This window comes from Haematobia irritans, chromosome 3 (genome assembly GCF_050003625.1).
Source record: "Haematobia irritans isolate KBUSLIRL chromosome 3, ASM5000362v1, whole genome shotgun sequence".
Taxonomy (NCBI): domain Eukaryota; kingdom Metazoa; phylum Arthropoda; class Insecta; order Diptera; family Muscidae; genus Haematobia; species Haematobia irritans.
The window spans coordinates 24,740,828-24,760,052 of NC_134399.1; the positions used below are offsets into that span (position 1 = coordinate 24,740,828).

The 19,225-nt window shown below is 36.8% G+C and overlaps 2 protein-coding genes across 3 annotated transcripts in view; one reads left to right on the forward strand and one right to left on the reverse strand.

Moving 5' to 3' along the window:
- LOC142230798 (N-fatty-acyl-amino acid synthase/hydrolase PM20D1.2-like) overlaps positions 1-4,159 on the forward strand; it is a 65,356-nt gene extending 61,197 nt beyond the window's left edge. Inside the window, 1 exon segment of the mRNA XM_075301425.1 lies at positions 4,098-4,159. Coding sequence (XP_075157540.1) covers positions 4,098-4,144 — 47 coding nt within the window. The 3' untranslated portion in view covers positions 4,145-4,159.
- A 6,066-nt stretch (positions 4,160-10,225) lies between these two features.
- On the reverse strand, positions 10,226-17,235 carry LOC142229599 (band 7 protein AGAP004871-like). Of its 2 annotated transcripts, none has more exons than XM_075300170.1 (5): positions 17,073-17,235; positions 16,858-17,005; positions 16,414-16,779; positions 10,629-10,790; positions 10,226-10,556 (listed from the first exon to the last, which is right to left on the reverse strand). In XM_075300170.1, the coding sequence occupies exons 1-5, from the start codon at positions 17,128-17,130 to the stop codon at positions 10,502-10,504; spliced, it is 789 nt and encodes a 262-aa protein (XP_075156285.1). In that variant the 5' UTR covers positions 17,131-17,235; the 3' UTR covers positions 10,226-10,501. The 2 variants fall into 2 exon arrangements, with proteins under 2 accessions (XP_075156285.1, XP_075156284.1); XM_075300169.1 differs by having other exon boundaries at positions 10,625-10,790.
- Positions 17,236-19,225: the final 1,990 nt, after the last annotated feature.

The window sequence follows — 19,225 nt, forward strand, 5'->3', positions numbered from 1 at the left end:
AAAATTTTCTACAGAAATAAAATTTTGACAAAATTTTGTATAGAAATAAAATTTTGACAAAATTTTCTATGGAAATTAAATTTTGACAAAATTTTCTATAGAAGTAAAATTTTGACAAAATTTTCTATAGAAATAAAATTTTGACAAAATTTTCTTTAGAAAGAATATTTTCTATAGAAATAAAATTTTGACAAAATTTCCTATAGATATAAAATTTTGACAAAATTTTCTATAGAAATAAAATTTTGACAAAATTTTCTATAGAAATAAAATTTTGACAAAATTTTCTATAGAAATAAAATTTTGACAAAATTTTCTATAGAAATAAAGTTTTGACAAAATTTTCTATAGAAATAAAGTTTTGACAAAATTTTCTAAGAAATAAAATTTTGACAAAATTTTCTATAGAAATAAAATTTTGACAAAATTTTCTATAGAAATAAAATCTTGACAAAATTTTCTATAGAAATAAAATTTTGACAAAATTTTCTATGGAAATTAAATTTTGACAAAATTTTCTATAAAAGTAAAATTTTGACAAAATTTTCTATAGAAATAAAATTTTGACAAAACTTTCTATAGAAATAAAATTTTGAGATTATTTTCTATATAAATAAAGTTTTGACGAATTTTTCCATAGAAATAAAATTTTGACAAAACTTTCTGTAGAAATAAAATTTTGAGAATATTTTCTATAGAAATAAACAAATTAATATAGAAATAAAATTTTGACAAACTTTTCTGTAGAACTAAAATGTTGACAAAATTTCTTATAGATATAAAATTTTGACAAAATTTTCTATAGAAATAAAATTTTAACAAAATTTTCTATAGATATAAAATGTTGACAAAATTTCTTATAGATATAAAATTTTGACAACATTTTCTATAGAAATAAAATTTTGACAAAATTTTCTATAGAAATAAAGTTTTGACAAAATTTTCTATAGAAATAAAATTTTGACAAAATTTTCTAAGAAATAAAATTTTGAAAATTTTTCTATAGAAATAAAATTTTGACAAAAATTTCTATAGAAATAAAATCTTGACAAAATTTTCTATAGAAATAAAATTTTGACAAAATCTTCTATGGAAATTATATTTTGACAAAATTTTCTATAAAAGTAAAATTTTGACAAAATTTTCTATAGAAATACAATTTTGACAAAACTTTCTATAGAAATAAAATTTTGAGATTATTTTCTATATAAATAAAGTTTTGACGAATTTTTCCATAGAAATAAAATTTTGACAAAACTTTCTGTAGAAATAAAATTTTGAGAATATTTTCTATAGAAATAAACAAATTTCTATAGAAATAAAATTTTGACAAACTTTTCTGTAGAACTAAAATTTTGACAAAATTTTCTATAGAAATAATAAAAATTGACAAAATTTTCTCCAGAAATAAAATGTTGGCAAAAATTTCTATAGAAATAAAATTTTGAGATAATTTTCTACAGAAATAAGTAGTTTAGTCAATGTATGGTTTTAAGCTGAAATCTAAAAAACAACAACAATGATTAAAGGAAAAAAAACCAACAATAACAAAACAAAACGAATAAAATATTGACAAAATTTTCTATAGAAATAAAAAAAATCTATAGAAATAAAAGTTTGAGAAAATTTTCTATAGAAATAAAATTTGAAAAAATTGTCTGTAGAAATAACACTTTGACAAAAATGTATATAGAACTAAAATTTTGACAAAATTTTCTATAGAACTAAAATTTTGAGAAAATTTTTTCTAGAAATAAAATTTTGACAAAATTTTCTATACAAAAAAAAAATATTGACAAAAAGAAAAGAAATTAAATGTTGACAAAATTTTATATAGAAAAAAAAAATTTTGACAAAATCTTCTATAGAAAAAAATGTTAACAAATTTGTATATAGAAATAAAATTTTGTCAAAATTTTCTATAGAAATAAAATTTTGAGAAAATTTTCTATAGAAATAAAATTTAATTATACAATTATTTTTCGAGCTTTATGGACAGATATAGATTAAGGAACATGGTTAATAGAGCCATTGAAAAGAAAACGCCAGATACCAATCTATACACGCCTGGACTGTACATGTTTCGGTTCGGGCGAATGAACCTTTCCACAGCCTTTAGTATAGATCTGGCTGGGAGAGATAACTCAATTTTGGGCCCTTTATGCTAACTCCTTATGGAGAAAACATTTGGGAAATTTTCTCTTACAAATTGAATCATCTTTTCTCCCACTGTACATCATCTTTTCATATAACTTACAAGTCCCTTAATCTTATTATACCCACCACCATAGAATGGTGACGGGGTATAATAAGTTTGTCATTCCGTTTGTAACGCATCGAAATATCGATTTCCGACTATATAAAGTATATATATTCTTGATCAGGGAGAAATTCTAAGACGATATAAGCATGTCCGTCTGTCTGTCTGTCTGTCTGTCTGGCTGTCTGTTGTAATCACGCTACAGCATTCAATAATGGAGCTATCGTCCTGAAATTTGGCACAGAATCGTCTTTTGTCTGCGCGCAGGTCAAGTTCGAAGATGGGCTATATCGGGCCATGTTTTGGTATAGCCCCCATATAAACCGACCTCCCGATTTGGGGTCTTTCGCTTATAGAAACCGTAGTTTTCATCCAATTTGCGCGAAATTGAAAATCTAGAGATATTTTGGGACCTTGAAGAGGTGTGCCAAAAATGGTGAGTGTCGGTCCATGTTTTGGTATAGCCCCCATATAAACCGACCTCCCGATTTTACTTCTTGGGCTTATAGAAACCGTAGTTTTTATCCCATTTGCCTGAAATTGGAAATCTAGAGGTATTTTTGGGCCATAAAGAGGTGTGCCGAAAACGGTTAGTATCGGTCGGTATTTTAGTATAGCCCCCATAAGAACGATTTCCCGATTTAACTCCTTAGGTTTCTAGAAACCGTAGTTTTTATCCGATTTGCCTGAAATTGTAAATATTCTCGTATTTAAGGCTCACAAAAACGTGTATCGGATTAAGTTTTTATCGGTCCATTTGGTAATGCCTCCATATAGACCGACTTCACTTCTTGAGGGTGTAGAAGGCGCACTGATCATGAAAATTGCTTGAAACTCAATGTAAAATTTCCATATGTTACTTCTACAGATTTAAGATTTCAAATTAAGACGTTATTTTATAATTTTCTTGTACACTTACAAGAGATGTTAATGATTCCTCTAAAACTCAAACAAAAATGGTTCTTATAAATCCAGAATATAGTCCTCATAGGTGAAATCTTTAAATGTATCTTCGGGAAGTGTCCTCAAGTCCTCAAGCCCTCCTGAAATTTCAAAGGAAATCCTAATATTTGGTTCATGGTGGTGGGTATTTAAGATTCGGCCCGGCCGAACTTACTGCTGTATATACTTGTTTTTATTTCGTTTTGTTACATAGTAATGCAACAACACGAAATTTATTTTTAGAAAGCTAATTTGTTAGAATTCACCTAAGTGGTGAACAGTCGAACAATGCTTATTGTTTCTACAGTCAACTACAACATATGACAATTAACAGAAACTGGTTTCCAGGATACAACAACAATTCTAACGCGTACATTAGTCGTGTTTTTCCTAGTTTTACGACGGGCTCATCGTTGCTTATTATATTACATGTTTATTAGCTTTCTAAAAATAAATTTCGTGTTGTTGCATTACTATTTTGTAATATAAGAAATAAAATTTAGACAAAATTTTCTATAGAACTAAAATTTTGGGAAAATTTTCTATAGAAATAAAATTTTGACAAACTTTTCTATAGAAAATAAAATTGACAAAATTTTCTATATAAATTAAATTTTGACAAAATTTTCTATATAAATTAAATTTTGAAAAAATTTTTTTATACTAACTACAAACATTTGATTAAATTCATCAAAATAAGATTTTTTAAATTTGGTAGATTTTTAAGAAAAAATATTAACCTTTCCTACAACGCAAGGAATTAATGTAATTAACACATTGATTATAATTTCACCTTAATTTCTTTTACAACCGCAATATTTATTTCCTATTTAATAACTAAATTAATTTTAATCCATCTCCAACCTCATCTTTTGTTTAAATTTCAATTCTCCAGGATCACATAACGAATATCGAAAATCTAATCAAATCCCTGGAAGGTGATAATAAACTTCTGTCCGATGACTATGAGACACAATATCGTGCCAAAAAGAATGGTAGAGTTGATGATCCCTATAATATTCTCGAAGCTGCAATGCCAGAAATCTCCAGGAGTTCAACAACAAACGAAATAAATCTCACCACACGACAAAAGGTGGAAAATTTGTCATATACTCAAAGATTACCATACTCTTCAAATATTTTGGAATATTGGAAATATATGCAAATCAAGGATCCTGAGATTCATGCTCTATTAAAAATTGTTCTTGCTACATCCATTAACCAAACATCCCTGAGAAGAACATGCAATGCTCTTGCAACGACATTGAATAAGGAAAAGTCAAGAATATCGAAGACTGTAATGGATAATATGCTACTGGTGAAACTTAATCCAGAAATTTTAGAAAAAGTTGAAGCTTGAACTATGGCATAGTTAAAGGAAATTATAAATTTCCTATAAAACAAAATTCAAATCAAATAAAATGCATTCCAAAGTATTCTTCTAAAATGGTGAGAAGTGTTTTTGTTTTTCAATATTCCGTTTTTCTAAATTCGTAAACAGCCCTCGAGTATCGCAAATCTTTCAACGAGATGGTTGGGCAATATTTGGGACCTAGCAGTGTATACAGTAACAAGATTAGGAACTAATTTTCATATCCATGGAAACCAGATTATGTTGGTGTGTGGAGCCGAAGGATTTTTCCCAAATATCTACTTACCATTCATATTGGCATTTGGGAATTTTCGAAGCATCTTTCTCACAACATCTGATGGGAATGGAAATATAATGGTGTGATTGTTTTCATTGGAAATGGTATTCAATGTTTGTAAATAGCGGAGCTGTAAGAAAACAAAAATTAATTAATTTGTAGCCGTAGAGATGTAGATGAGACGCGTTGCGGCCAAGGTAATAATGGATTGAGGATGATTGGAGAATGGCAGGAAACACGTAACATGTCGAGTTTTCAGAGAAATAAATCGGAAATGGTGGGTAAATCAGTTGGAGGGTGAAGGAGAGAATGAGTATGGGCTCTTAAGTGGTGGACCCAGATACCGAAATTCCGTTCCCATTGAATTGAACTATAATCACAATGCAATCCTGAAGGTGGAATTTTCTGAACTAATGCGCTTTACATACTATCAGTTATTCCGGACGGAATATCGGTGTTTGTAAAGAATCTTAATGTCTGTCGGATCGATACGACTTGTCGGCGATGACTAAATAATCGGTAAATGTGTTATCGATCCCATAAACATGCAGCAGTATCGATTATGCCTTCGGACTTAACTTATAATGTGCACAATATATGGGATATGTTCGACACGAGCACTGTCGTCCGGAATAACTGATAGTCTGAACTAGAATCACAATGCAATCCTGAAGGTGGAATTACTATCAGTTATTCCGGACGGAATGTCGGTGTTTGTAAAGAATCTTACAGTGTGTCGGATCGATACGACTTGTCGGCGATGACTAAATAATCGGTAAATGTGTTATCGATCCCATAAACGTGCAGCAGTATCGATTATGCCTTCGGACTTAACTTATAATGTGCACAATCTTTGTCGAATAGAGGCGACGGAAGGAGATCTTAGAGCACCACCTAGGCTTTCACGAATTTCCCACATTATAATGGAAAGGACACCGGAGAATTGGGAAATTCGTTAAGCGTACGAAATTGAGCTCATAACATACGTTGTCAAAAGTTTGTTGGGAGACGTTGGGAAATGAAAACGTCCCACCACAAACATGTCCTGAATAAACAGAACAGCTCATATTAATATGGTTGCCGCGAAGAGAACCACGGCCACTGCCACCTTAGAGGTATTAATTATGATATGCTCTTGACTTGAATATGAGGAAGGCAGCGGAGGTCATACTTAAAGGGTGATACGGTCAAAATTTGGTCAAGGGAAAACGCGTGTAAATCGGTGAAATCGTTTATTTAAAAAATCAAATTAAATTTCTTTTTCAAGTTCAATTAGTATAAAATTCAGGAAAAATATTCAGTTAGGCTTTCGCTTTTCCAAATCCGAATTGCCGGGCCTTACGCTTGACACCTGCCATCAGAATGTACAGCCACCTTGTCCACCTTCTTCGCCGCAGAAAGCCAGTTTGCTTTGAACTGCTGCTCGTCCTTAGCAGTTTTTTGGTCTTCTTTAGGTTCCGCTTGACAATAGCCCAGTATTTCTCAATTGAGCGGAGCTCTGGCGTGTTGGGAGGGTTCTTGTCCTTGGGAAGTACCTGCACGTTGTTGGCGGCGTACCACTCCATGGCCTTTTTACCGTAATGGCAAGATGCCAAATCCGGCCAGAACAGTACGAAACAACCGTGTCTCTTCAGGAAAGGCAGCAGACGTTTATTCAAACACTCTTTCACGTAAATTTCTTGGTTGACAGTCCCGGAAGCTATGAAAATGCTGCTTTTCAAGCCACAGGTACAGATGGCTTGCCAAACCAGATATTTCTTTGCAAACTTTGACAGTTTTATGAGCTTGAAAATATCTGCTACCTTTCCCCTTCCTTTTGCCGTATAAAACTCCTGTCCCGGAAGCTGCTTGTAGTCGGCTTTGACGTAGGTTTCGTCGCCCATTACCACGCAGTCAAACTTCGTCAGCATCGTCGTGTACAGCCTCCGGGATCGCGCTACCTTCTTGTAAGTCGATAGTCCGGCTCGTTTTTTGGCTCGATGCACGGTTGTAGACGATACACCCAGCTTATTTGCGACATCTCGGAGAGAGAGGTTAGGGTTTCGCTTGAAACTACCGGCAACTCTCTTTGTCGTCTCAGCGGCTTCCGGTTTTCGATTTCCCCCCGATCCAGACTTCCTGGCTGTCGACAAACGTTCCCCAAACACTTTAATTACATTTGTAACGGTTGATTTGGCAACTTTTAGCGATTTTGCCAGCTTTGAGTGCGAGTAGCTCGGATTTTCACTATGCGCGAGCAAAATTTTGATACGCTGCTCTTCTTGCTTGGACGGCATTTTGACAAATGAAGAGTGAATTCCAAAATCAAAATAGTAGCAGCATTCTACACACACACACACCTTCAAAATGAGGGGTGCACACACACACCTTCAAAATGAGGGGTTTTAAATGCAAAATTGAAAGAAATACGTCAAGTTTATATTGACCAAATTTTGACCGTATCACCCTTTATTTGACTGAAAGGACTGAACTCACTGGAAACACGAACTGCAGATACATCGAACTGGTATCTTCAGTTGAACAACATATAAGAACTTATTCTAGTGTTATTTACTGCAAATAGTTGGAAATCGGAGAGTTCTTTAAGTTGGAAGACAAGTGCAGCATCTTTCAGGTAAAGATATTCGCTATTACAAAAGCTATCCATAAGGCCGCTATTTAGATGCAATATCAGCATTTTCATCGATAGTCAGTGGCAATAAAGGCAATGCCAACATAAGGTCAAATGTAACGCTGTGCTGGACTTAAAGGCATTATAACGTACGTGCTAAGGAAGGCGCAAGTGGCACAAATAACGTCGCCACGGACGAATTTCTTCCTCTTTCTTTATATATTTACATAATCAGTGGCAGATATGATGACTTATGGAAGAAACGCTGGCCTTCTTCTGCGGGCTGCGAGAAAACTAAACTGATGTTGGACGAAAATAATAGTAGAAACTCTGGACTATTAAGGGCGATGCAAAGAGAGCAGGTGAGGCCGTAAATAGGAATCATAACAGGCCACAATACTCTGGGAAAACACATGGTAAGGATTAGTCTAACGAATGATAATATTTGTAGATGGTGTCTGGACCCTGAGTCTACGAAAGTGACTCAGTGTTAAGCATCATCTTTTGAAAATAAAAGATACTGGGCTCGTATTTCTTTCAGACTACTACCGATTTGCGAAATAGCAGTCTGAAGAGTATTCCCACTTTCATCAAGGCCTCTGGATGGAAGACCTAGAAAGACATGAGGGACATTACACAAATATGATGGGATTAACCCGGACGGAATGAAAAGGAAGAGAAAAGGAGTTTGAGAACCCCCTATGGACCCCTGTGGTCTAAGTGGACACTAAATCCGTTTCACGGATTGGTGTCATCCTCTATAACCTAAGCTAAACAAGCGTCAATATCAGTCAATATCGTGAGAAAGCAGATCGCGTGGTTAACACTCTAAGCAAAGATGTTGAGCATAAGAAGGCTGCGCGCGATGTGTGACGCTTTTGCTCATTCCGGACAACAAGCGCAACCATGAGACACTTAAACTGATATGTCAATCGCTGGCCGATGACACGGACCCATTGCTGAGAAGTCGGCAAGAACCACGCTGGGATTGAACTGCGAATGGGTGTCTCCGTATAACTCCGCTGGATCATATTTATGTGGAGCTCAAGATCATTCCCGTGCAAAGACATTGTTAGATGTTGTCTAAGCGGTATCTCCTGGTTAGGTTAGGTTAGGTGGCAGCCCGATGTATCAGGCTCACTTAGACTATTCAGTCCATTGTGATACCACATTGGTGAACTTCTCTCTTATCACTGAGTGCTGCCCGATTCCATGTTAAGCTCAATGACCCTCAGAAATGTCACCAGCATTACAGCATCCCCAGGAATATAAGGATGGATCTTCGGGATCCAAAGTTGAAAAAGGGAGCTTCTAGATCATGCAGGTTTGTACAAGATTCACGAAGATGCTATTGCAATTTTAATCCTGAAATCTGACTACGGTTCATAGCGACGGAGGGAATAGATCCCCACGGCCTGGCCTTAGTTGAGTAGTTTTCGCCCAACCAAAGTCAGCAATTGCAACCGCCTCAGTGATTGATAGCAGCGTTGCTGACGTGGGTCCCATTTGTAAATAAGGTCCACATGACACGCGTAAATTTTTCCTTGTCCAGTCAAATCTACGCGACTCACTCTGGACGCATCCCACCTTAGTCGCAGAGTTCCAGGTGGGAATCCGAGTACATCGTTTCGTGACTGTCGGTGAAACAAAGTACAGTCGACCATTATAATGCACTCGACTAGGCCGAATTTGTCCATTCAGGCTATCAATTGCCGTCCCACGGCTTGTTTTTCCAAGCGTTCGAATTCACTCGCTGAACATAAATATTATGCGCATGTGGAGGTCATTGCCACCACGAAAAACACGGAAAATATTGCGGCCTCAGAAAAACGTATTTTTTCTTACGGCTATAAAAAGTTTGAGCATTGCAGGGCCATGTGTATCGAGTTAAAAGAAGTGGCTACTTCCCAAACTTCATCGATTAGCATCAACGCAGCTTTAAAACAATCCATAGGTCTCTGGTCTGGACCAACTATTTTTTAGCTTAAATCGTCTTTGATATCATGCAGCATCTTGGTACCAAGGGCTTTGACCAGGAAACTTTTTTGTGTGATTAGACGTCAAACATTGCGTTCTCAATGTCCTTCCATTTGTACTTTGGAAATCCTCCGTCCATTTTCACAAATTCCTTGTGCCACGAAAACCACTGAAAATTTTGCAGTCCTCGCGAAAACGTATTCTTTCGACGGATTTAAAAAATTTGAGCATCGAAGGGCCATGTGTATCGAGAGCTGTTCCTTCCCCAATTAGCATCAACACAGGCCTATGACTTAAATTGTCCTTGATATAATGCATCGAATACTTGGACCGGGAATCGAAGACTTAGACCGAGAAACTTTTGCAGCACCAAGTCAACTAATAGGGCCTAATAGTTGTTCATATGAATATACTGAGCCTGTATTCTTTGAAAAAAATGGACGTAATTAGTCCAGAATTCTCGAAAATTCCCTCATCTCATATTCCATAGTGTATAACACTAGGACAGGTACTATTTTTGGTATACACCCAAGGAAAAAATACTTTCCTCTGGAACGAAATTTTAGACAAACGAAAATCACTTATTTATAAAGTATTTTCTTCAAGAGCAAATAAACCCGAGAACTACTGCAAGGATTGTGACAAATCTCTTTTATTTGCCATTAAAGAAAATGTGTTAGCATCACAAAAGAAAACTCTTCTTTCAGTGAACCTAACGCCTACAGATTCAAAAATTATTCTTATATTACCTGTAAAGCAATTGGATTTGCTTTCATAACTTCCGAAGCTTCTCTAAGATTAACTGAAGCATCCAATTCTCCTTGGGCAGCAACTATTTTAGCTTGAGCTTCCCGTTCAGCTTCTCTCTCGGTAGCCATGGCCCTTTGCATACGTTTTGGCAAATGAATTTCTTTACTGAAAAATTTGATGACGAAGTAAAAATTTTGATCATGATTAAAACAATAGACATTATATTCTGTTTTTTTTATGTGCTTGTGGAGGTTGTTGTTGCCCCAGAAGTACCCACTCCCAATGATAATAAATCTATGGGAAATGGAAATATTATTGTCGAATTGTGCTCATTGGAAATACTGGCCAAAGTTTGCAAATAACGTAACTAGAAAAATCAAAAATATATTGGTGATATCATAACATTTTGTATGGATAAAGATTAGGTCTAGGTACTTGCAAGGTTATGGGATTTGTAGACATAACGTCTGAAGCTTCTTTCAATGCTTTGGAAGCACTCAATTCTCCTTCAGCTGCTACAATTTTAGCTTTGGCTTCGCGCAATGCCTCTGCCTCTGCGGCCATGGCTCTTTGCATAGCAATTGGAAGTCGGACATCTTTTCTGAAAAATGTCAATAGTAACAATTCAAAGATGAGGTTTCAAGAACAAAGGCAATAATTCGATTACACATATGCAATAAAATGGAAATTATTTCCCTATTGGTCAAATAAAACTGGCGACCGAAATTGAGGTCTAGACATTGTTAAAGTGCGACCGTACTACACTTGGCAACACTGCCTTAGTAAGTCGTGGCCACCTTAATTCACCCCACTGCTGATCCTAGAATCAGAGAACTAAATCTAGAGATTAGTAAGATAGTCGACGAGCACAAGCGGAACACTTGGTTAGAGCATCTGAAGCAATGTAACTTAGGCACTGGGACTGGTAAATTGTGGTCAACAGTTAGAGCCCTCTCGAACCCCGCTACAAGGGATGATGGGATTTCAGTAACCTTTGGCGACGTGACTGTGACTAATCCGAAGAGATGCGCCAAATACTTCAACCGACGTGGTCTCCGAGCCGACGACACACCACAATTTACTGCAGCCGAAGTTACCAGTGTCATCAACAGCGCGAAACCATCTAAGGCGCTGGGCCCCGACGGAATTTCAATGCTAATGTTGAAGCATCTGGGAATACTGGGAGTTGAGTACCTTACCAGACTCCTCAATTTGTCCATAGAATCACTCATTATACCCGATGTCTAGAAGATGCGAAGGGTGATTCCACTACTGAAACCAGGCAAAGATTCGAGTAAAGGTGAATCGTACAGACCGATATCCCTTCTCTCGCCAGAAGCCAAGACACTTGAGGCACTACTCCTCCCTAGCCTTGTGGAGAATTTTCCAGGTGCCCACCATCAACATGGATTCCGTAAGGCACACAGTACGACGACAGCCTTACATGCCATTTCAAGACATATCAATAAGGGACTTAATCAGCCCAGGCCGTGTCATAGGACGGTCCTCGTGGCGCTTGACCTATCGAAAGCATTCGATACGGTCAACCATGCCACATTATTTGAGGACATCGAGAATACGTCCCTACCGGCAGGAGTGAAACGTTGTGTGCTGAATTATATGTGTGGACGCCAGTCGTACGTGGAATTCAGGGACAAAAAGTCAAAACCCCGTAGAGTTAAACAGGGAGTTCCCCATGGAGGGATGATATCTCCGGCACTGTTTAATCTCTACCTGTCCTCGATTCCACGCCCACCTGACGGCGTCGAGATTGTATCATATGCGGATGACTGTACAATCTTGGCATCTGGGTCCAATGTTTACGACATCTGCGATCGTTTAAATGTCTACTTAGCTAATCTTACTGGTTATTTTACTGCGAGAAACTTGAGGATATCCCCCACCAAATCCTAAGCCACACTATTCACTACATGGACGGCAGAAGTGCGCAGGCAGTTCAATATTACTGTCGATGGCGAAATAATTCCGACCATAAATTACCCCAAGATTCTTTGGGTCACATTCGACAGCCTTTTCAGGTCATTTGCCCATGCCACTGCAATTTGTAATAAGCTCCGTGGTAGAAACAAGGTCCTCAAGTCACTTGCCGGCAGTACTTGGGGTGCGGACAAAGAAACCTTGTTAACTACCTATAAAGCAATTGGCCGGTCAGTGGTAAACTATGCAGCGCCAGTGTGGACACCGCAGACTAGTGATACGCAGTGGAATAACATTCAAACCTGTCAGAACGCTGCCCTTAGAACTGCGACTGGGTGTCTCCGCAGCACACCCCTGGATCACCTTTATGTGGAGACAAAGATCATCCCTGTGCGAAGACACAACTACATGTTGTCAAAACAGTATCTCCTGGGTTGTTATCGCAGTAATCATCCAAACCACCATCTCATGGATGCACAACCACCACCCAGGAACGTAAAGGTTGATATACATAATCTAGAGCGCGAGATCCAGCGCTTCAAAAGAGAACCACTAGATCAAGCAGCGTACCAGGCAGGTTTGAACAGGATTCATGAGGATACTGTAGCTGAAGCGGTGATAAGCTACAAGGTTAATCCTATTCTCGGAGTCCGTCCACCGCCCATAGCACCGGAGGAAAGAGACCTCCCACGGCAGACTAGGGTAGTTTTAACCCAGTTAAGATCAGGCAAGTGCAGCCGCCTCAATTCCTATTTATCAGTGATTGATAGCAGCGTAGCTGACGTATGTCCAATTTGCAACCAAGGGACACACGACACGCGTCATCTTTTCTCTTGCCCAGCTAAACCAACCCGACTTACCATCAGGTCACTCTGGACGCACCCCACCTTAGTCGCAGAGTTCCTCGATCTGGCCACAAGCTGAAGTACCAAAGCGTATAACATAAAAATGGATGAAATCACAATAAACTGTTACAACAACAACAACAAGAAGAGTCAATTTTCTGAGAATAACAGTCAATTTTTCATATACGAAAAGAAGGCATTCGTTCGACTGAAAAGCCAAAAACAGCTGATTTTATGAATTCAGATTTTCCTTTATAAATTCAGCTATTGAACGAAATCATTCGTTTCGGATATGAAAAATTTTCTGTAAACGTCTGTAAGGCCGGTATGAACCTCCAGCCGAAATTCCGCTACCCATAAGAAATGCATTTTGCTAATCAATATTCCGTGAAGCGTTGTTATCAACATCATTGTCATTGAACTAAATATAGAATCAGATAGATTTCATTGTTAAGGGAGAATTTGACCATTTGTGGTACCACAATAGAATAGAAATATTCTAAGTGAGCCTAAAATTACTGGCTCAATACCTAACCGAACTGCTTGAAATGGATTTTTTTGATGCCGGCGAAAGGAAAAGATCATCCAATGGGATACCAACGTCCAAAAGGAATGTCACCGTTTCCAAATACATATATTCATTGGTCGGTCTGCATATAATTCCCAAACGATGCCATCGATATCAAAATTCGTATCGATTCGTACAAACCCTCTATCTCCTCCACTATTTTGGGAAGATAAAGGTAATAAACCCATACATTATCCTCGTCGATAACAGCCTTACAAACATCTAAAAGGAATCAACAATATTTTGGTTCCGTTTCCAAAGACTTACATTCTTTGACCATTGTGTCGTATGGTTCCGATACGATTCCAAGGTGGATGGTGTTGGAAGCACAACGTCTGGCTTTGTTCTGGATGCCAGAAAAAAATGTCTGACCCTCAAAACTAAGTCGGCCACGTGGCTAGACAAAATTGCACATTTATGGAGACCTGCAAATCCTCCTAACTCAGACTCTATTTTAGACAGATTAAGGAAATAGATTCATAGATGATCAACTTCGATAACACCGTCTAAAAGGAATCAACAATATTTTGGTCACGTTTCTAAAGACTTACATTCTTTGGTCATTGTGCCGTATGGTTCCGATATGATTCCTAAATAGGTGATATTGAGAACACTACATCTGGCTTTTGTTCTAGGGCTACAAAAGTTTCCTGGCCCCCAACTAAGCCGGCTACATGGCTAGCCAATAAAGCACATATGTGGATACCTGCACACCCTCCCGAATCCGACTCTATTCTGGGCAGATTAAAATACAAAACATAGAAGATCCACGTCGATAATACCGTTATATGTCTAAAACGTTTAACAATATTTTAGCTACATGTTTTGGCCAGTGTGCCCTATGGTTCCGATACGATTTCAAAGCCCAAGTGTGTTGAAACTATGCCGACCACATGACTAGACAAAGAGTATATATATGTGGAGACTGCAAACGCTCCTAACACCTACTCTATTTTGATCTGCATCGATAAGACCGTTGCAAACGTCTAAGATGAATCAACAATCTTTTGGTTCCGTTTAAAAAGACTTACATTATTTTGCCATTGCGCCGTATGGTTCCGATACGATTCCAAAGCCCAAGTGGGTGATATTGAAAGCACATCGTCTGGCTTTGTTCTGGATACCAGAAAAGTTTCCTGACCCTCAAAACTAAGCCGGCAGTATCGATAAAACCGTCCCAAAATGAAGGAACAATCTTTTGGCTTACATGTTTTTGCCAGTGTGCCGCATGGTTCCGGTACGATTCTAAAGCCCAAAGTATTGATATTCAGAGCACAACAGCTGGCTTTTGTTCTGGTACCACAAATGTTTTCTCGTCCTCGAAACTAAGCTGGCCACATGGATAGACAAAATAACACATATGAAGATACCCTCTAACTTTATTTTTAACAGATAGAGGTTATAAAATTGTAGAAGATACATATCGGTAATACCGTCTCAAAAGGAATCAACCATCTTTTGGCTTGCATGTATTTGCCAGTGCGCCGCATGGTTCCGGTACAATTCCAAAGCTCAAAGGATTGACAACGTCTGGCTTTGTTCTGGATACCAGAAAAGTTTCCTGGCCCTCAAAACTAAGCCGGCCGTATCGATAACACCGTCCCAAAAGGAAGCAACAATCTTTTGGCTTACATGTTTTGGCCAGTGTGCCGCATGGTTCCGGTACGATTCGAAAGCCCGAAGGATTGATATTCAGAGCACAACAGCTGGCTTTTGTTCTGGTACCATAAATGTTTTCTCGTCCTCGAAACCAAGCCGGCCACATGGATAGACAAAATAACACATATGAAGATACATTCAAACCCTCTAACTTTATTTTGAACAGATAGAGGTTATAAAACTGTAGAAGATACATATCGATAATACCGTCTCAAAAGGAATCAACAATCTTTTGGCTTGCATGTATTTGCCAGTGTGCCCCATGGTTCCGGTACAATTCCAAAGCCCAAAGAATTGACAACGTCTGGCTTTGTTCTGGATAACAGAAAAGTTTCCTGGCCCTCAAAACTAAGCCGGCCGTATCGATAACACCGTCCCAAAAGGAAGCAACAATCTTTTGGCTTACATGTTTTGGTCAGTGTGCCGCATGGTTCCGGTACGATTCGAAAGCCCAAAGTATTGACGTCTGGCTTTGTTCTGGATACCAGAAAAGTTTCCTCGTCCTCGAAACTAAGCCACATTGATAGACAAAGAGCACCTATGTGGATACCTACAAACCTTCCTAACTCCTACTCTATTTTGGGCAAATAAGTTAATAAAACCACCGATAACACCATTAGGAGCGAAACTAAGACCGTCATAGTGGCTAGACAAAGTACACATATGTGGCTACGGGTAGTCCCACCTAACTTCGACTCTATTTGGACAGACTAAGGACATAAAACTATAGAAGATTCCCATCGTAACACTGTTCCTGACGTTACATGCCTTGGTCAGTGTGCAGTATCGTTCCGATACGATTACAAAGCACAATAACTGGATTTTATTCTGATAGTAGAAATATTTCCTGTCCCTCGAAATTATGAGGGTCATAGCAGCTAGAGCACAAAGAACATATGTGGACACCTACAAACCCTCCTAACTTCAAATCTATTTTGAGCAGACTAAGGTAATAAAACCATAGATTATCCACGTCGATAATACCGCCACAATAAAAATTCATAGAAGACGTTAAAATACATAGAAGACTTTGTGAAAAGTGGAGCTATGATAGATTATCATAGTCCATTGACAGTGCTACTCTATAAGATCAGATGTGTTACGCTATATGTGAACCTTTTGTATTCCCACGTTTAAAAATTCAGACAAAATTTTCAAATAGATCTTTGTCATTTTAATTTGCGAAGAATTATGTTCAAAGGTGGTTTACTCACATTTCTACCCTTTCCACTTTAACGCCCCATTGATCTGTTGCCTCATCCAAAATCCCTCCAATAGTACGCGACAATGATTCTTTAGCAGCTAAAAGTTCCATTAGGTTCTTTGTGCCCACAACATTTCGTAAAGTTGTCTGAGCAAGTAATTTGGTTGATTCATGGGCGTTTCTTATTTGTATAACAGCATCTAAAGGATTTCGTATGCTATAATAGACGACAGCATCAACCTGAATGGTAACCGAGTCACGTGTTAGAACCTCTTGCGGATGAACATCAAATGATTGTGTACGCAAATCGACTTTAACATATTCATCCACACAGGGTAGAACAACAACCAGTCCAGGTCCGCGGACACCATTTTTTCTAAAAAAAACAAAAATACATACCAAAACCCAAATATGGTTTATATTTGCAAAATATAGTTATTTTAACGAAAAATACCTTAAGCGTCCCAAACGAAAAATTACAATTCTTTGATAATGAGCCACAGTTTCAAGACAAAACCATATTGAAAAAGGAAATGTCACAAGCAGCAAAATATAGGATAAGAAAACCAAAAACTTTTCCGAAGAAAGTTGCTCTACATCAGCTAGTACAAAATAATCAAAAAATATTCAATCAAACTTAATAAATGAATTGTTTGTATTTCAACTTACAGAAACGTACTTGGCGGCCAAGAGACTTGGATGCATCCGTATATGATTCTATTTCCATTACTAATTTAATTTCCTTTTTCTCTAAATAAAATATTATAAACACATAAAATAATTTGAAAATTTAAATAAAATTCAGTTGTTTTTTTATGTACTCATCAGTAAACTTCACATGACAAAGAATATGTGTATATGCCATGTAAAGGGTGATTTTTTAGCTACTACAGAAGAAATATGTTCACCCCAAACATGTTTCAAGAGCAAAAAGATATTTTTGGATGGGAACATGTAACATGATTATCGCAGGCATGTTATTTTCGCAGAAATCAAAATTTTTGCGACAAAAATATTCCATGTTCCCCTTCACTGTCAAAAATAATTAATTTGGTCTGTAATTTAAAACGAACAACGCCTACAAATTATTGAAGTTTTTTATCAAAATATATGCTCTGTTATGCGCTTTACAGACTATCAGTTATTCCGGACGGAATGTCGGTGTTTGTAAAGAATCTTACAGTGTGTCAGATCGATACGACTTGTCGGCGATGACTAAATAATCGGTAAATGTGTTATCGATCCCATAAGCATGCAGCAGTATCGATTATGCTTTCGGACTTAACTTATAATTTCGACACGAGCACTGTCGTCCGGAATAACTGATAGTCTGTAAAGCGCATTAAGAAAGTTCATCGCGTCTCCCAGTAAAATCTTGCAAACCATAGCATACGTTGCCAGCTGGTTCTTGATAACAAACAAAGTACCAATACAATGTACATGTCCGGCAACTACGATTGGAAGTTAAATATACAGGATTCGTTTTTTGTTCTCAATGTTTTAGCAGCTGAAATTTTCAATGTGCAAATAGTTACTGGATAACGTTCGTGTACTTTTCAGCAATTTTTAGCAAAGAGTGTAAAATACACTCTTACTCTTGCTAGTTTTTACTGGAAAAGGACGCGAACAGACCTATTATTTCTATAGATTTTTTTTCAAAATTTTATTTCTATAGAAAATTTTTTCAAAATTTTATATCTATAGATAATTTTGTCAAAATTTTATTTCTATAGAAAATTTTGTCCAAATTTTATTTCTATAGGAAAATTTTGTCAAAGTTTTATTTCTATAGAAAATTTTGTCAAAATTGTATTCCTATAGAAAATGTATGAAGTACCTATCACTTGGAGAGGAATATTTTGCAAAATCTACCATATATACAATTTTTGGTAGAATTCTACCAACTGTAACAACCGTATAGCAATGGACTGCATAGTATAAAGGCCTGGTTATGATTTTTTGGCGATTAGGTAACTTGAAAAAAAAACGTACCAACAAACAATCAAAAACTGGCAGAAAAAAGATTGTTTTTTACATTTTAAATGAATTTCATGAAAAATATTAATTTCTCATCATCAATTTTAACCGAAAACAACACAATACCACATTTTTAATTAAATATATTTTCAGGCTAATCGCATTTTTATCGATGACGCTTGTTTTTTGATCAGCTAACAAATTTTTGTTTTTTCTGAATCTTGCGACACGCTTACGTTGTGCAAACGTTGGATAATCGTTTGTATGCGCTGTCGTATATCAAAAACAAACATCTGACACGCTACGCTTATGACCCGTTTTTAGATGCATAACCAGGCCTTAAGTGAGCCTTAAATATCGGACTGCCACTATACCTAACCTAACCTAACATTGGAGTTATTGAGTTTGGTGAACATATATTCGTGAGAAACATGCAGTCACTGACAACATTTGCATGAAATAAACTTCTAACTTTGAATCATATGGACCGTATTATATCCCTGCCAACATTTTTTTTAATTTGGACCCTTCTGAGAATCCACACTATGTCGAAAACAGTCGTATACGATATCCAAAACTCCTTGGAAAAGCGCTGTCACAACACGGATGAAAAAGACTGTTTTTCATATGTTTTGCTTTAAACATTATATGTTTGGAACACAAATTTTTAAACACAATATTTTTGAGTGCAAGCATATAATGTTCATAAACTAGCATAACATGTTTGGGACATATATATTAATATGTTAGAACATATTATGTTTGGGACATAAAATGTTTGTAAATATAATATGCTTGGATGCAAACATATATTAATTTAGAAATAGCCTATAAACATATATGTG